Source organism: Lontra canadensis, unplaced genomic scaffold (genome assembly GCF_010015895.1).
Source record: "Lontra canadensis isolate GAN:19392208 unplaced genomic scaffold, GSC_riverotter_1.0 scaffold31, whole genome shotgun sequence".
Lineage (NCBI taxonomy): Eukaryota > Metazoa > Chordata > Mammalia > Carnivora > Mustelidae > Lontra > Lontra canadensis.
The window spans coordinates 9,393,969-9,411,787 of record NW_022631025.1 but is presented as its reverse complement, the minus strand read 5'-3'; the positions used below and the strand labels follow the sequence as shown (position 1 = coordinate 9,411,787).

At 44.8% G+C, this 17,819-nt stretch overlaps 2 protein-coding genes across 2 annotated transcripts in view; one reads left to right on the top strand and one right to left on the bottom strand.

The window, feature by feature from the left end:
* Positions 1–824: 824 nt before the first annotated feature.
* Positions 825–5,222, top strand: TMEM252 (transmembrane protein 252). The gene is made up of 2 exons (XM_032866567.1): positions 825–1,174; positions 4,985–5,222. Exons 1-2 carry the CDS (start codon positions 837–839, stop codon positions 5,220–5,222), a joined length of 576 nt encoding a protein of 191 aa, XP_032722458.1. The 5' UTR covers positions 825–836.
* Positions 5,223–11,495: 6,273 nt separating this feature from the next.
* Positions 11,496–17,819, bottom strand: part of PGM5 (phosphoglucomutase 5) — a 194,283-nt gene continuing 187,959 nt past the window's right edge. Inside the window, exon 11 of the mRNA XM_032866566.1 lies at positions 11,496–11,933. Coding sequence (XP_032722457.1) covers positions 11,844–11,933 — 90 coding nt within the window. The 3' untranslated portion in view covers positions 11,496–11,843. The remainder of the gene's footprint in view (positions 11,934–17,819) is intronic.

The following is a 17,819-nucleotide window of genomic DNA, read 5'->3' as shown; positions in this document are numbered from 1 at the left end:
CATCGCCTTTTAAAAAGATTTTATTTATTTATTTATTTATTTGAGAGAGAGAGAGAGAGAGAGAGAGAGAGAGCGCATGAGCTCAGGGAGGAGGGGCAGAGGAAGAAACAGACTCCCTACTGAGCCCAGATCCTGCAGCCTGCTGGATACCAGGACCCTGGGATCAAGACCCTGGCCAAGGACAGATGCTTAACTGATTGAGCCACAAAGGAGCCCCCAAATCATCACCTTTTACAACCATCAGCAGAAATCCCCCCAAATTCCCAAAGCTTTCTTACAGTTCTTCTCTCCAGAATGCTCTTTCCTCCTCCTGTGGATGCCCATTTCCTTATCAACAGAGAAGGAATCAGGGAGTTTACCCCATTGGCTTTTCTCTTGGAATGTTTCCAGTAACATAAGGCAAAGGCAATAGAGTTTCATTGAGAAAGACAAGACAAACTTGTTAGGAGCTTTAAAAATGTCTTTTTAGTAGAGAGAAAGAAGAAATCAGGAAAGGATTCCTTGCCAAGCCACAAAGAAGACAGTTCATCAAGTAACGCTAATTTCTCTAGCCAAGGGGATTAAGAGATGAGTGCCCTTATAATCAAAAGGTGAGAGACCTTCCCTCAAATAACTGGGACTGGCTGGGCTGGCTAAGGGTCCTTCCCAGCTCAGAGGAGCAAACCAGCAACAAGAAGCCACTCCTTCCTGCATTACACAATGCTGTGTTTTTAGGTTAATCCTCCAAGGATATTATGGTAACTTCCAATGGTTAATGAATAGCTTCTAAGTGCCTGCTTCACTTAATTGTCCAAAGGCCAGTTGGTCCCAGGGCATATAAAGCTTCGAGCTGGCTAATGAGAGCATTCTCTCTGGGCAAGGAAGCAGGGGAGTGGAAGAGTTCCAGAGGAGCAGGGATGCAGAACAAAACTAGTCTCGTTCTCTGTGCCCTTGCTCTCCTGACAGGCTTCCTGATGATCTGCTTGGGGGCCTTCTTCATTTCCTCAGGATCGATATTCAACTGTCAAGGGAATCTGATCCTGGCCTACATGCTTCTGCCACTAGGGTTTGTGATCCTTCTGAGTGGAATTTTCTGGAGCACCTACCGCCAGGCAAGGGAAAGCAAAGGGGTGTTCACCCATGTACTCAGAAGACACCTTTCTCTTGGGGCACTGCCCCTGGCCACAGTTGACAGGTATGTACGGGGAGGCCAGAAGATGAGGAGGGCTGCAATGGGGCTGAATTCTGGAAAAACAGAATGAACTTAGTCCCACTGTAGAGAAATAACCATGCCCTGTAGGGCTGTGTGTCTAGAACTGAAGCTTTCTGGTTGGGAAATTACTCTGGGGTTAATCCTTAGGAAGAATGGTGCTGCTTCTGGGGAAAACCATGAAGTAGAGGGTATTTATATCTGATAAACCACTTCTTCCCCCATTGAAAACCGACCTAAGCCAATAGAAGAGGCCTGACTCTTGGGTTCTTTTGTTGTATCATGGCAGATGTCCTTAGAGGCAGGTGGTGGCGGGTTATTCCCCATAACCCGGCTACTAGGTCACAAGGAAAGGAAGTTCCACACCAAATTCTGCCACACAACAAATGAACAAACAGGCATTGAACGAGACCCGTAACCTCTTCATGAACTCAGTGAGGTTCCAGCTTACCGTCTTTCTAGGTGTTCTGATCTCACCTTACACGAGAGATTTATTCAACACAAAGCAGTAACATTTCAGGGGTAATTCAGTTAACCTTACCACCTCATATCCATTACGATGGTTCTTATTTAGAAAAACACACAGAAAACAACAAGTGTTAGCAAGAGTATACAAAAATCTGAAACCTGGGGGCCCGTGGGTGGCTCAGTTGGTTAAGTGTCTGCCTTTGGCTCAGGTCATGATCTTGGGGTCTTGGGATCAAGCTCTGAGTTGGGCTCCCTGCTCAGTGGGGAGCCTGCTTCTCCCTCTCCATCTCCAGCTGGTGCTCTCCAGCTTTTCTCTCTCTCTCTCTCCCCCTTTCTCTTACTCACTCGCTCTCTGTCTGAAACAAATAAAATCTTTTAAAAAATTCAAAACTTTGTGCACTCCTGGTGGGAACGTAAAATGGTGTGATCTTTTTATGGAAAATGGCATTGAGGTTAAATACAGAATGACCATTTGATAGAGCAATCTTACTTCTGGGTATGTAGACAACAGAATTAAAAGGAAGAACTTGAACAGACAGATGTACACCAGTGTTCGTAGCAACATTCTTCATGATAGCCAAAAGGTGGAGACAACCCTTATGTCCATCAGTGGATGAATGGATAAGCAAAGTATGGTCTATCCATGCGATGGTATATTATTCAGCTGCAAAAAGGAAGGACATTCGGACACATGCTACAGCATGGATGAACCCTGAAGACATTATACTCAGTAAAAGAAGCCAGACATAAAAGGAGAAATACATGTGTGATTCTACTCACATGAGCTATCTAGAGCAATGAAATTTATAGGCAGAAAGTGAACAGTGGTTATCAGGGGCAGCAGGAAGGGAGGGGGGTACTTATTGTTAACTGAGTACAGAGTTTCACTTTGGGATGATGGAAAAGTTCTGGAGACAGATAATCGTTGCTCAACAGGGTGGATGGAACGAATGCCACCGATCTGTGCACTTAAAATGGCTGCAGGGGTACATCTAATGTTACATGTATTTCGCTACAGTGAAACAAAACTCAGTTTGCCAGTATCAGACAACCAAAACCCTCCTAATTCTTGGCTGAACACAGGACCATGTAGGGATAAAACTTCAGGGATCATCGTCAAGACAAAGGCTGCAAGGCTCCGTAAATTCTTTTGCTTTCTTCATCTGAAATATCTTAGCTACTCCACATATCTTGAATATAAATCATTTTACCCATGACGGTTGATTTTTGACATTATTATGCTAACTGATAAAAATACTATTTACAATAACCAAACCTTATTTCCAATGTTTATTATACTAACTGGCAAGGTTTCCGGGTTTGATAAAAGATTATGATAACTAAAGTGATTACAGAGGGTGCTTCTCAAGTGATTATTTTTTTTTTCCTGTATAAATGTTAGATGATTGCCTCCAGAGTGTGAATTCCTGATAAGAGTAACTGATTGCAGGGGCAGCTGGGTGGCTCAGTTGGTTAAGCATCTGCCTTCAGCCCGGGTCAGGACCCCAGGACCTTGGGATGGACTCTCGTGTCAGGCTCCTTGCTCAGTGGGGAGTCGGCTTCTCCCTCTCTCTCTGCCTGCCACTCCCCCCGCTTGTGCTCTCTCTGTCAAAAAAATAAAATCTCTTCAAAAAGAATAGTAACTGATTGACTCTAGGAGGCAGCTCAAATTTAGGAACACATGTATAACGTCACACCGTGCTGAGTTATTTCAAAGAGATCCATGATATGGCTATCTTGACACCCCTTGAACTGCCTCCTCCTGCTGCATCTAATAGGTTCCCAGCCTACACAGAATGCCCAGGAAGTCAGTCCAGGAAAAAACGCATGCCTAAGAAGGACATGCATTCAAAATATGAACTCACATTGAGGTAGCAGAGCAAATGCGTGTGCAATGGTGGAACTCAGGGCACTGGGAATGTGAACTGGTTGGGCGGACGGGACTGGAAGAGCCGGATGGGATTTGGGGGCAGGCGGCACTCATCCTGGAGCCTCTCAGATCACTCCAGGGAACAGCTTACCTTTCTGTCTTCAATGTCTTTACACAAGTGCCCCGTGACACTGCCTTGGCTATTCTGAGTGAAGCCCAAGATTTATGCCGTACAGTAGACCTCTCCTTCAGCTATCTGGCTTTGTGCCTGGTAATATTTGGAATGGAGCTGTGGCTACAAGGGGCAGACTCTGTTCTGTTGTGGTTACACACCATCAACACTTGCCATGGGCGCTGAGGGATTCACCCTATAAATACAGAACTTAATCAAGCTCACCCTTTCTCGTCCTCACCTCGCACCACTCCCGTCCCATTCATGATGGAGAAGCCGGAAGGATTTAACAATTAGCAACATTGGACAAGATGACCAATGAATACGTCACCTTTGGTGCAAATGGCTCCTTTTGCCATTGACCTATTGGTGTGGAGAGGGCTGCCGGTGAAATCTACATGAAGTTCTCAGTTGAAATGGCTTGAGAAATGAGTACATTTTTTTGGAAACTGGTTGTTGAAACTTAAGAGGGTGAAAAGAAAGAGAGAAGCCTCTGATACAGTCAAGGAGACAGCACAGAGCTGGTTTTTTTTTTTATTTTTTTTTTAAGAATTTATTTATTTGACAGAAAGAAATCACAAGTAGGCAGAGAGGCAGGCAGACAGAGAGAGAAGGAAGCAGGCTCCCCACTGAGCAGAGAGCCTGATGTGGGACTCGATCCCAGGACCCTGAGATGTGACCTGAGCCGAAGGCAGAGGCTTAACCCACTGAGCCACCCAGGCGCCCCCAGAGCTGGGTTTTTAGAAAGTTTTATTGGACTGTAGTTGACACACAATGTTCCATTTGGTTTAGGGATATGACAGCAATATGCCAAATTTATACATTCGTTGTCGTTCATTATTTTGCTGGTCAGGAGGTTTTGAGACAGTCAGGGCAACGAGGTCAAAAATGAGACGTGTGTGAATGCGGACAAGGACGTGGACAGACTAACTGGGTGGAGGGAAGTTGCACAGCTGAGGCCCCCTGTCCCTTCCCCGGGTAAGGATCTCACGCTGACAGTCCCTGGTTCCCCTGAGGGAGAGAGAGGGAATAGCTTGGAGTAACCCCCTGGGAAAAATAGGACTAAAGAGGCACACATCCGATGGCTGATAAGGAGGGTTTTGCTGGAAGAGCAGCACATTTTTTAAAAAAACTGGTGATGCCGGGAAGAAGTACATCTGCTTCCAAATCAATGTTTCTTAACAGTTTCACTTCACACAATGTGATTTGAGAGAGGCGGGCATATGCCTCTTTGGCATTAACCACTTAAATAACACATGTATGTTTGTGGCATTTTGATCCCCAGGCCAGATTTCTACCCTCCTGCGTATGAAGAGAGTCTTGACGCAGAGAAGCGCTCTTGTCCTGCAGAGGGAGACGCCGTGGACGTTCCTCCACCTCTGTACACAGAGATGGGCCTTGAACCCGAGGCTGCAGCTGATGCCCACCCAGAGCCCCCCCCTTCCTACGAGGAGTCCGGAGCAGGCTGGGCGTCAGCAGCCACACCATTGCAGCATGCGGAGAGGCAAAGCTGGGGGTGCTGATGCAGGCGACACTCCCTCGTGCTCAGGATGCACGTTCGTGGACGACAGCTGCTGGGAGTAAACGCGGGCACCAGACCATGGGAGGGAAAGCGTCCTCCGGGACCCCCAGGAGCACTAGCCAAGGAGGAGATGCTGGGATGACAGCCACGCAGTTCCGCCGATGTGCTTGGCCTATAAGGGCTCCGGAAGGGTGCAGTCAGCAACGGGCAACATTTCAAAGGATTCACACTAATCACAGCCCAGATGGGCTCTGGGACCGGTTTTTTGGAGCTCTGCTCCAAGAGGCTTTTGGCTCTCACTCAACCCCTCCCATCACCTCAGCCCCTAGAGGAGAGAAACGAGTGCTGCCCGTGAGGCAGCCCAGCGCCTTCAGGCACTACATCACCCAACAACCACTAAAGGAAAGTATGCTGGAAACGAGGGTTTTTTGTGGCTTACTTTGCAGGGTTTGTTGGCTGGTGTCATAGTTCTCTCCACTTACCATATTACCAGAGGGACAGTGTAATCCTCACCGTGGGAGATGTGCTCCTGGAAGCCATTGGTGTTACTTCGTATTACTTTAATTTGTGTATTTTATTTCTATGTGGAAAACAACTATCGTATTTCCTTTCAAAATGGCTTAAACACAAAATATCTTAAAAATGGGATGGTTGTACAAGCAGAGATGACAAGGTTTCTTAAAGACTCAAGTGGGACAGACAGAATACCTAAAAATCCATAAGACACAGAATTCAGAGGGGGAAACTGTACTAGCCATAAGTGGTATTAGTATAGATTTTGATGTAAATCTTGAAAAGCATTAAAATACTCATGTGAATTTCAATAAATCCCCCTGCAAATCTCTAGAATTGAAAGAAAGGAGACTATACTGTAGTACTTTGATACTTAAGAGATAATTCTTTGTGTCTCAAGATACAGAGCCATGCATTTTTTAGACTTGGGATATTTATTTTAAAACCCACTGATTTTTTCCTCAGCTTTATTGCATTTTATTATGGGTTTTAACACAAGAGGACATGTCGGGTGGCAGGGCAGTGGGAAGAGAAGCAGCCTGATGCTTTAGAGCTTGGACAAGAATCTTTCATCTGTCTGGGTCTCAGTTTCTTGCTCAGTCAAGTCAGGAATTTATGCTGGGATTATTATCTAACAGTTACAGAATGTCTTTTATATCATGGGTTCTGTGCTGTGACCTTTTTGTGCTTTTTGTTTAGCCCTCATTTTATCCTTCAGAAATAAGTGCAATGGTTAGTCCCATTTTACAGATGCATGAACTGAGACTTCAGAGCGTTAAGAAACTTTGCCCAAAGCATACAGTTGTTTCCAGTAGAGGGGTGTAAGAGGGTGTATTTACTTCAAACATTTGTGCTAGGTTAACCCTGTCTCAGCTCCCTTCTCTCACAGAGCAGTTTGGACTTCTCTCCAGCTTCAGAAAGTGGGTCCCAACAAGAAGTAGAGCCCCAGCACTGGTGCAAATACCTTATAGGCCTTGAGGAAGACAGAGAGCTTGCTCTAGAATTCTCTTTTATATTTTTTAACTTAAAAAAAAATTTAAATTTTTTTCCACCATATTTGACATATAATAGGGTTCTCTTTTAACATGTAAATACACGCTCCATGTTTTCTGCCTAAGAGCTTGACCCTCATTTCTTGAAGTTTCCTTCTCTCTGATCATTCCATCGATGATGAATAGTGGCTCCTGCTGGTGACAGGCAGTCCTCAGTGAATGGGCAAGAGGGGGACTTGAATAGTGGTGGTGAGGATGAAGAGCTTTCAAGGAGGAAGAGGGTTGTTGAGATGGAATGGAGCCTCCATGGCCTCCTCTTCCCATTTTTGCTGAGTGTACAGATTAAGCATATCTTGACAAATACACAAGGAAGCCACATAAGAAGAAATCCTGGTCCCTTTATATGAAACATGCATTTGGGCCTCTGGGATTTGAATCCTTGACCTTAAGGGCATAACTGATACGAAGGTCACTCATGGTTGTTCGATGAGAAGGTGACTATTTCTTAGCAATGCAATTTATTATTTCTCTCTTGTCATCTTTTTCTATCCCTTTACTGAGCATGTTAACCTGAAATTGTTTCTGGGGTCTGAACACGTCCATGGGCCTGAACCAACTCTGTCACTGGGCTTTTAGCCAGAGTGTGCATGTGTCATAGGTGGCTTTTCCAACTTCTGGTAGTCATATGAAACATGTTAATTTTGGTTTACATAAGAAAATTGTTTTGGTCTCTTTACTGCAATAAATTTTGTACTTAAACTTCCCTCTCTTTTATCTTTGTTTTGTATCAGAAAAAAAAATCAATAAGGGAACATAAATCAAAGTTTGATTCTCCCTGTGGAACTAAAGAAGCATCCAGATGAGTTAATCTTTTTGAAAACCCGAACATTACTGAACTATTGGTTCAGAAGATAAGCCAGGTGCTTTCTGAAAAGAAGTACTACTAATAGACATTTATTGCTTTTTTGAAAACAGATGTACTCTGAAGCCGGCCATCAAGGACACGGGTGTTAGTCCAAACAAATCCTACCTTTGAGAGGCCCAGCAATTAAAACCTACTGGGCAAGCCAGAACAAAAGCGTTCTGTTGTGCTTAATAAGAATTCATTGGCCAGCCCTAAGGGACTTCCTCAAGGAGGTAGACATTGTATCCCGTCTTCCTCCTTAAGTTTATGGTACAATTAGTGGTGATGGAACCAGGATTCCCTGAATGCAAGGAGGGCATGGAGACTGGAAGGGTGGAGAAGAGGCAAATATTCACTACAGTCTTTGGTCATTCCCTTCTCTCACAGGAATGGTAGGCTCACCTGTCAATGAGGAAGGGAAATTCTTAGAGGTGACAGCTCCTCCAGTATTTTCATCTTATAACCTTCCTCTGAATGGTGGGTTTCGGTACTCCCTCCATCTCCCAGAAGGTGAGCATGACAAGGTCAGTTATAGAATACATTATGCTGCATCTTTTGCATATCTGAGATGTAGTACATGTAGTTTTGACCTCTCTGCTCCAAAACTCACAAGTACTCTTACTGGCAATTCTACCCATCTCTCAAGATTCTACTTAAACACACCATCTTCGGTGAGGTATCTCCCCAGCTCGCCTCTATTGCAGGCACATACTAGGTGTTAAAAGACATGAAAAGATGATAAAGATATGGACTTATAATGCATAGCTTCACCATATTCTATAAATTTCCATGACATTAATATTCACATACCAAGTGGGCTGTCAACTGCATGAGCCGTTTCCACCGATAAGGACTCCAGCTGGTGGGAGTAGAACAGACATCTGCTAAGCTCTGCTGCCTCCGATCCTCTCTTGCTGTTTGTAACTGCTGAAGGGACAAACACTGATTTACTGGCAGTTACATCATTTCGAAAGGTGCACGATTTCTCAGGCCCTTCTCCACTCCAGGAGGGAGATCTCCTCAAGGCAGGTGTCTGGGATGTCAGGGTCCATGTGTTTCAAGACTACCCAGTGCATGATCAAGCAATAAAATGGAGTCACCTCTTACGGCACTCCCTATTCCTGCAGGTGCTTTTCAAATTCCCCATGCCTGCCATGGCTGACGGCTATCGCTGTCAAAGTAAATCCCATGCCTTACACGGACCCACAGCTGGCCAATCAGAAGTCAGCGCACCATTATGCCTGGGGCTGTCTGCATTATCTGCAGACAACACTGGCTCAGCACAGCTGACCATCGGCCCAATGTGCCGCCATGGGACTCATCATCCGTCTAAGGCTTCCTGTGTAGAAAGCCTTCAGGTCATGTTCAAGCCCTTCAGCCTGAGATGCCATAAAAAACCATTTGTTCTCTGGACCTTGGATCAGTAATACTGGATAAATATCTCGTTTTAATAACGGCTGCCTGCCATTTTCAAGGTCAGCTAATGAACCCAAGAATCATGAATGAGGCAAACCAATTTTTTGTTCTAAAGGACTGGTGGACCCCTGGTAGAATATTTAGAATCCGCCGTCCCCTTCCCTTAAATGACTCCCCGGCACATATACACACACATTTCCAAACACTGGCATGGTTGGAATCCACTGCATTGTGGACACCATTGCTTGCCATCATCCTGGGGGCACATGGTGTCACGAGTGAACCCCTCGATATTAGCCAATCACAAGAGTGGCCTGACAGTTGCCACACTCCATCCACGCTTTCCTCTATGATGGTTTCCGTGGTCCCTACAAAATTCTTGGACCTCTCCAGTCATTTACTCTTAAGAAAGATCCAATGTGAAGCCATGAGACCCAACGCAAGCCTCCTCTCCAGCCATCCTACCTCTCAACTCCCAGTCTTTGCTCTGGCTACACTGACCCCTTGTGAAATCATATACACGATTACAAGTCTCAGGAAACTCCACTCTTTGGGAAACCCACCAGGTGCCTAGTGTCCTGCCATCTCAGAGACAATCCCTCTGCGTGTTCCCATAGCATGTTCCTGGCACCTCTACTAGAACATGTCCTCCCGCCTGTTTGTGTATTTTGTCATAGCCTCCCATGCCCACCTTACAAACTCTTAGGAGCAGGAATCACATTTTATACTTCTCCTCACTGCACCACAAACAGGACCCTGCAGAGAGTCGTTGATCAACCAGTGTTTGTTGAATGAATGAATGAATGAATGAATGTATACTTGGGTGGCTAGGCACACATGCTAGAAATAAAAACAAAACAGAAATTTTAAATGAGGATTACCTTATACTTGAACTTTGAAGCTAGAGATGATTCAAAGTTCAGGGACTTGAGAAAAACATACATATTTTCTGACCTAGAGCTAACCCTAAAAATGCATCCTGCTGTACGGACCCACGCAGAGCTGAGTAGTACATGGATGCCCCCAAAGACACCGCGTAAAGGTGGCAAGAACCAAAGCTTTAAGGCAAATGACATGTGTTGCTGGTAAAGTCCATGACTTCAGAATCTCTGTTCAAAGCCACCCTCTGTGAATATGAAACGAAGATACTTACGATAAAAGACCGGTTGCCAACTTCATCTCTGCTGACTCCCAAAGGCAATTTTGAGCAATCTGCCTTTTCTGGTCCCACTTACATAATACATTTCCAGGTCCTAACAACGAAAGCCAGCCCTTGCCAGTGTCCTGAAAGACAGACTTACCAAAATGGGAACACCCATGGCAAGACAGACATGCAAAAATCCACAATCCATGCGTCAGGTTGAAATCAGGAATTTCTTTTTTATTGGTTACTACATGTCCTAGCAAGTTTCTGACAGAAGCAGAGATAAAAAGTGGACACAAATCCCTTCCCGGGAACATCTCCCTGCTTGCTCTCATGGTGACCACAGTAAAACCCCCTTGCTTCACAGTCAAAGAGCACCACGTCATCTGTGCTAACGATAGGGTGAGTGAGAGTGTCATTTCCAAGGAAGCAAAACATATGCAAACAGGTCCCACGCACCGGATGTCCTGACTGGGGGCAGACAGAGGCTGCTGGGGATGCAGTGTCCTTCTCCTGGGCAAAGTGAGCCAGCTGTGACCTTCTTGATTCCGGCAGGGATGCCACCCCCTGTTCCCACATTTCCTCAGGTCCTTAACCACCACCACTAAGGTCTTCCAGCAAGCACTCTATTCTCTACTTCGCTAGCATTTCACGGTCTCCTTCTCGAGCCCTTGTGAGTAAGATGTGAGCTGTGTCCAACCGACTGCTTTAAAACAGGCCCTTGCTGTGAGATAACGGAGCGGAGAGAGAGTCAGAGAGAAAGCAGGAAATCAGGGTGGTATTTTGTCTTCCCAGGAGAAATGGATGTAAACCCTTGTATCACCCTACATGATGTCGTCAAGGGAGGGTCAGCGAAATGCTAGGCACTCATCTGCAGTCTCCTGCCAAGATGCTGCGTTCCACCTGCACAACGAATGGCTGAAATATGGAGGAATGCAGCTGGCAGAAGAGCTAAAATAGCACTATTTACAAAATAAGAGAGGAAGACACCCTTTGCTGTGTTTCCTTGAAAGTGTGCCGTGGGGATCTGTAGAATGCTTCCAAAGATGTGAGAGAAGGTGGCATGGGGACTCGCAGGAGATGGGAGGGGGCAGGTGGGCCATCGGGTGGCTGGTGGCCATGAGAAATTCCACAAGGTGTCCCCTGGGAGACCTGACCCAGGATGAAAAGCTAAGTCCTCTACCACACCAAGGACAGTCTTCCAAGGAGAGCCTTCGGAATAGCACCCATAGCTTGGGGATTAGCCTAACTCCGGCACTGCGCTCTGTGCATGAATTCAGAACCTTCCCTCAGATCACACCAATGGTACACGACGCCATGATGGACATGTTCCTGGCCTGCTTCCTCTTTCTCAAAAGGGGAGGTTCTTTGGTGTGGTAAAATATAGATACCAAATGATAGTGCTGCTTTAACAGACAACTGAAGACCTTGTTGCATTTGGAGGAATAGACCCAACCCCAAACAAAACTTCGTTTTTTCTCTTTTTCTCTTCCCACCCACCCCTCCCCCACCCACCAGCAAATTAGTGTGTGTGTGTGTGTGTGTGTGTGTTTTCGAAATCATAAAAGGCACAAACAGGTAGCAAGAAGGCATGGGTGAAGGGTCTCCCGCCAAGGGCTCTCTTTTGGCCCTGGTGACTGATCTTTCCTCCATTCAGGTGATGACAGTGGGGCCTCTCCGGCCAGTTCTCTCATGAATCTGGGATATTTTCAGCGCGATGGCTATAAGAGGACTCAGCACGGCCTGGAAAAGGAGGGGAAAATTCTGTGAACAACTCATGTCTGTCACAGGAGGGTCACTGTGATTGCTTTCTGTCGCAAGCATCTGGATTCAACTCCCATTTATAGCTTAAAGGCAGAGTTCCCGCTGGCTGGACACCTGTTCCCTAAACCCTGGTTCCTCATCCATAAAAGGGGAATGGAGTAGGTAGGGCCAGGTGGTGGGGGGTGGTTAGCGGAGGAGATGGTCTCCAGAGTCTTGTCCAGTTCCCCAAAAACACGGATCTCAGGAACTCACCAACCCAACTCCTAGAGCACTGGGGCATTTCACGAACAGAGCTTTGTGAATTAAGTTCAGAAAACCTCCCAGTCTTCCTCTCCTACTCTCTCCCCACAGCATGTATACCCTGCCCAGACACATACACACACAAGAACTTGAGGAAACACTCATTCTCCAGCGTAAGACCAGAGGCCTGCAGAACCTACATCATGATGTTTCACAGAAGGCAGACTAATCCATTGGCTGGTGCTACAGAAATATCTACTTCTCTCTTCCCATCAAATAATATGGTGGCTCATCAGGTGCCTCAGTGTCCCCCAGAAGAAGGAGAGTTTAGAGGCCTAAGGAGTAGATTCTCAGAAAGGCAAAGAACGCGGAGAGGAGAATCATCTCTTGCCCTCTAGCTGCTTATCATTTCACAGGAGTGAGGAACTGTTTTCCAAAGTATGGAGCACATTCTCATACACACTGATGATACCAAAGGTTATTTTAGATGGTTCGTGGGTGTGGCGTTACCTACAAAACAGTAAGTGGAAAGAGCTGAGATACCCTTCAACAGGAGAATGGACAAAGAAGATATGGTCCATATATACAATGGAGTATTATGCCTCCATCAGAAAGGATGAATAACCAACTTTTGTATCAACATGGATGGGACTGGAGGAGATTATGCTGAGTGAAATAAGTCAAGCAGAGAGAGTCAATTATCATATGGTTTCACTTACTTGTGGAGCATAAGGAATAACATGGAGGACATGGGGAGATGGAGAGGAGAAGGGTGTTGGGGGAAATCAGAGAGGGAGACAAATCATGAGAGACTGTGACTCTGAGAAGCAAACTGAGGGTTTTAGAGGGGAGGGAGGTAGGGGGAAGGGTAAGCCCGGTGGTGGGTATTAAGGAGGGCACGTATTGCATGGAGCACTGGGTGTTGTACATAAAAAATGAATCTTGGAACACTGCATCAAAAACTGATGATTTATTTTATGGTGACAACATAACACAATAAAAAAACAACAACAAAACATCAAGAAAGCCACCCCACTTTCCATTCTTCTTCCATTGTCCTAATTTCATAAAGGAGAAACTCTGTTGGCTGTCAATCTTTAATACACAAACCAAAACAGAGCACGCCACAGGCAAGTGTCACCTAGATAGAAGGTAAGATCATTGTATATCTTATTGAATTCATTTTTGTGGTGAGTTTTTATTTATCAAGGGATACTGGTTTCTTTTTATCCACATAGACTCAAATGTTCTATAATAACTAGATTCAAGTGGAAACATTGTAAGTCCATTAAAAGGACAAACACTAACACAGAGATACTGATGGAAGAGAAGTTTGGGAAATACTAGCAGAAGGGAAGAAATGAAGAGAGCATGTTGAGGAAAATAAAACTTGTCATTTTTGTGAAGGGAGAGGGGGATTCTGCTGTTTGCAACCCTCCCCTACGCCTAACAGACACAGGCATGATGGGAACGCATGCATTCTAAGCAGCCAACAAGAGCACAAGCAGAGGCCCAGGGTTCATGGACAAGCACAAGTAGCCCCGCGTGTCCCGAGTGGAGTGTAGACACAGGGCACTCCTGAGTAACAAGTGAGCAAGACCTGTTGGGAGGGATGGAAATGCCAGGGCAAGGTAAGGATTTAATTCACTAGGCAAGGCCAGATGCTGGAGTTTTCTGAGTTAAGGGGTGACAATATCAGACCTGTGCTTTGGAAAGATGGTTCTAGAGGCAAATCTGGGAGTTTAACACACTTAATGCCAAATGGATGAAATCATCTTATTCTGCGACGATTACTAGCTGGAGAAGCTCAAATATCATCTTGGAAGCTAGAACAGAGAGAAGAATCTTGAGCCATTTCCTCACAGGTGCACAAGCCAAGTGCACTTCCCTCTAGTTCTGTATCCATGCACATAATATACAGAAACAGAAGGTTTTATGTTCTTTTAATAACCCTCCTGGTGCCCAGAAAAGTTTCCTACTGGCACATTTTGCAAGGCCGTATTCTACGTGATGCCCATAGAGAAGCATCTGGATCCTTTAGAAGCCAAGCTCTGATTTTGTACAGAAAACAGATTATTAGCTTTCTTTCCCTTTCCTGTCTTCTCTTCCCTCTCCTCACACCCCCAGCTTTTTTGGGCTATGTGACTCTTCATTAACACCTATAAGAGAGGTTAAATGAGGACAGAGAAGGAGAATGAAGTGAAAAACCAATCACTTTAACTGAGATCCTGGAGGACAAATAAAGATAAGCCTTATACCTTCTATTTAGGAAAACACAGTGAAATTGAATTTGAAACTTCAAGAACTGAAAAATTAAGACACGCTGGTTTCACATCACTGTGAGTTTCAAGGTCAAAGACCTTCAACTCTACATTTTCTTTTAAAGATTTTATTTATTTATTTGACAGAGAGAGAGAGAGAGAGAGAGCGCAAGCACAAGTAGAGCTGCAGGCAGAGGGAGAAGGGGAAGCAGGCTCTCTGCTGAGCAGGGAGCTCAATGCAGGGCTTGATCCCAGGATCCTGGAATCATGACCTGAGCAGAAGGCAGCCGCTTAACCAACTGAGCCACCCAGGTGCCCCCAAGTCTACATTTTTAAGTGACAACAGCCATTAGCAAGAGGGTAGGGAAGAACATTTTTTTTTATTTAATTTTTTTATAAACATATAATGTATTATTAGCCCCAGGGGTACAGGTCTGTGAATCGCCAGGTTTACACACTTCACAGCACTCACCATATCACATGCCCTCCCCAATGTCCATAACCCAGCCACCCTCTCCCTACTCCCCTCTCCCTGGCAACCCTCAGTTTGTTTTGTGAGATTACGAGTCTTTTATGGTTTGTCTCCCTCCCGATCCCATCTTGTTTCATTTATTCTTCTCCTACCCCCCTAACCCCCAAGTTGCATCTCCACTTCCTCATATCAGGGAGATCATATGGTAGTTGTCTTTCTCCGATTGACTTATTTCGTTAAGCATGATACCCTCTAGTTCCATCCACATTGTCACAAATGGCAAGATTTCATTTCTTTTGATGGCTGCATAGTATTCCATTGTATATATATACCACCTCTTCTTTATCCATTCATCTGTTGATGGACATCTAGGTTCTTTCCATAGTTTGGCTGTTGTGGACATTGCTGTATAAACATTCGGGTGCACATGTCCCTTCGGATCACTACGTTTGTATCTTTAGGGGAAATACCCAGTAGGGAAGCACAGTTTTAACTGATACTGTAAACCCTGACCAAGTTTTCATAACGGATTTCCACCAAACTTGGAAGATAAAGCATGGCTTTCCCTTTCTTCTGTGAAACATCCTGAGTGCAGTCCACAGCTCAGGAGTGGTCTGTGATCCAGTCAGTCACTTTCTGGTCTGCTCACCTACTTCTTCCTCCTCCAGCAGCTGAGTTATGTGCTTCTCAGGAGTTAGCTAAATTTTCTCCTAAGGAAGTTAATGCCTGTTACACTAGTTCTTCAGAATATGCACTTAAACTCAATGTAACCCAGTGAGATGTGAATATACACAGAAAGGGTTCTTCCTATGAAAGTTAAGTTGAATATTCTGGAAAGAATTAGGCAATGCAATTAGCTACTCCTGTGAAATTAATGCAAGTGAGAAACAATGAAAAATTGGGGAAGAATTAAAAAAAAGTCTAGAAAATTCTTTCTTCAGACTGCTTCCCAAGAGTGTTTAATTTCCCACTCGCTATAAAGGAATTAAAGGTGAACATCACTGATGAAATATGAGTAGGGATCTAAGAGAGATAATGACCACACCAGACAGTGTGATCATAGTGAAAGGAAAGGGCTTGGGTCAATATTAAGAGACTGACTGACAAATACACATTTATATGTTTTGTGTTAAAAATATAATGGTCAAGATATATACTTAGTTACCTCTTTTAGCTCTTTCTGGATTCATGAATTAAGCACTTGTCTCTTGCTCTGACCTTGTTGGAGAAAAAGGCTTTAGTGCTATTTATGCATAATGGAAGGAAGAGAACCCAGTTTTGGAAACTCCATATGAGGAAGACCTTGAACTTGGGGACTCCCACCCTGAGCACAAAGCTCCAGGCCAACACAGCACAGAAACTGTGGAGCCATCCGCCCTCAAGGGACCATGAGGATCTGGGAAGAAGGACATCAGTGATGATCACCATGGAATGAACAGTAGTGAGGTCTTTTCACCCACTTTCCAGCAACCCATAAAGTCTACAGATGTTTGTAGGACCCTAGCGAGTTCTGGGACAGGTCCCTAAAAATGCCCAAGATTAAAATTTTTATCAGCCTTGTGGGATGGAAGCTTCCAGTTATAATAAGGTTAAGGATCATAAAGCAATGTCTTTTTTTTTTTTTTGGCCTGAGTATATAAAGTCAATAGACATGTGCCAGAATAATTGGTCATGCTATCAGGACAGGAATTTTGTTTAATTCAAGCCTTAGAAAAGTGCTTGCTATGTAGGAGGTACTCTGCAGATTGGTTGAATAAGTGAATGATGCCCTATCAGCCTGGTGAAGAGAAGATGATGAGACAGACAGAGACTCCGGTGACCATTCATGCAGCGTGCATGAGCACCCTGGGAGGGTGGGAGGGTCACTGGGGTTTTGTTTCAGAATTTTTTTCTTCAGAATTCATAGCTTTGATACATGTGAATCCTAGACTCTTCTCTTCTATCATCCACCATGCATCATGGAAAGGAGCTAAGGGAGATTAATTTTCCTGAGACAACTGGAAAGGCCCTTGGAATTGGGAATGAGATGAGGAGTTAACAATTAGAAGCCTGTGGATGTGAGATTGCTGAGGAAGAACTGAAGTACAGAGCTTGAGAACAGAGAGGAACATAGGAAGATCTAGTTTTGAGTTTTTCTTGTCGCTGACAAGGAAATTGAAGTACAGATACGGGCCATGATGGGCCCAGGGTCCCCTGTTGGTCGCTGAGCTAAGAACTGAATAACGCCTCCTCTACTGCTCTTTCCATCCCACAGCCTGGACTACTAGGAATGATAGGGAAAAGAGAGGAGATGAGAGGAGTGAAGGAGGAGAGATGAGGGAACAGTGGGATCGCGTCGCCTACTGCCCCAGACAAGTCCCTCCTCATATGAGGGGGTCGGACAAGACTGACCAGCCATCTACACTGACCAAGAACAGAAGAGCATTCCTGGTTGTGTGAATGTCTTAGAAGTTCTAAGACCGCTCTTTGTGAATAAAGAGAACAAACTAATCGAGACTTTAATCAATTAAGAATATAACATCTTTTCTCTAGGAAGTGCTTGACATAGCTTTTCTAAGCTCAAGAGTAGGGAAGATAGAGTGCCCCTTTGGGGGCAAATTGAGTTGGCAGTGTATCCATCCAACAGCACTCGCACGGGAATTCCAATGTCCTTTCTCTGTCTTGGAGAGTTGGGGGGCAGCTGGAGAGATACGCTGCCATCTCGAGGTAGTAAGCCCACCAGGGTAAAGAGGGAATTGGAGCCTGTTGCTACTTAAAACATGGATTTTTTTTTTTTTACCATAGGTTTTAACTGCATCAATTTTGATTTTTAAAAATACTGCATTGCAATACTTATTTTGATTGCTGAGGTGTTTTGGTGCCTCTAAATTTTGCATCTATCTAAACTCACCC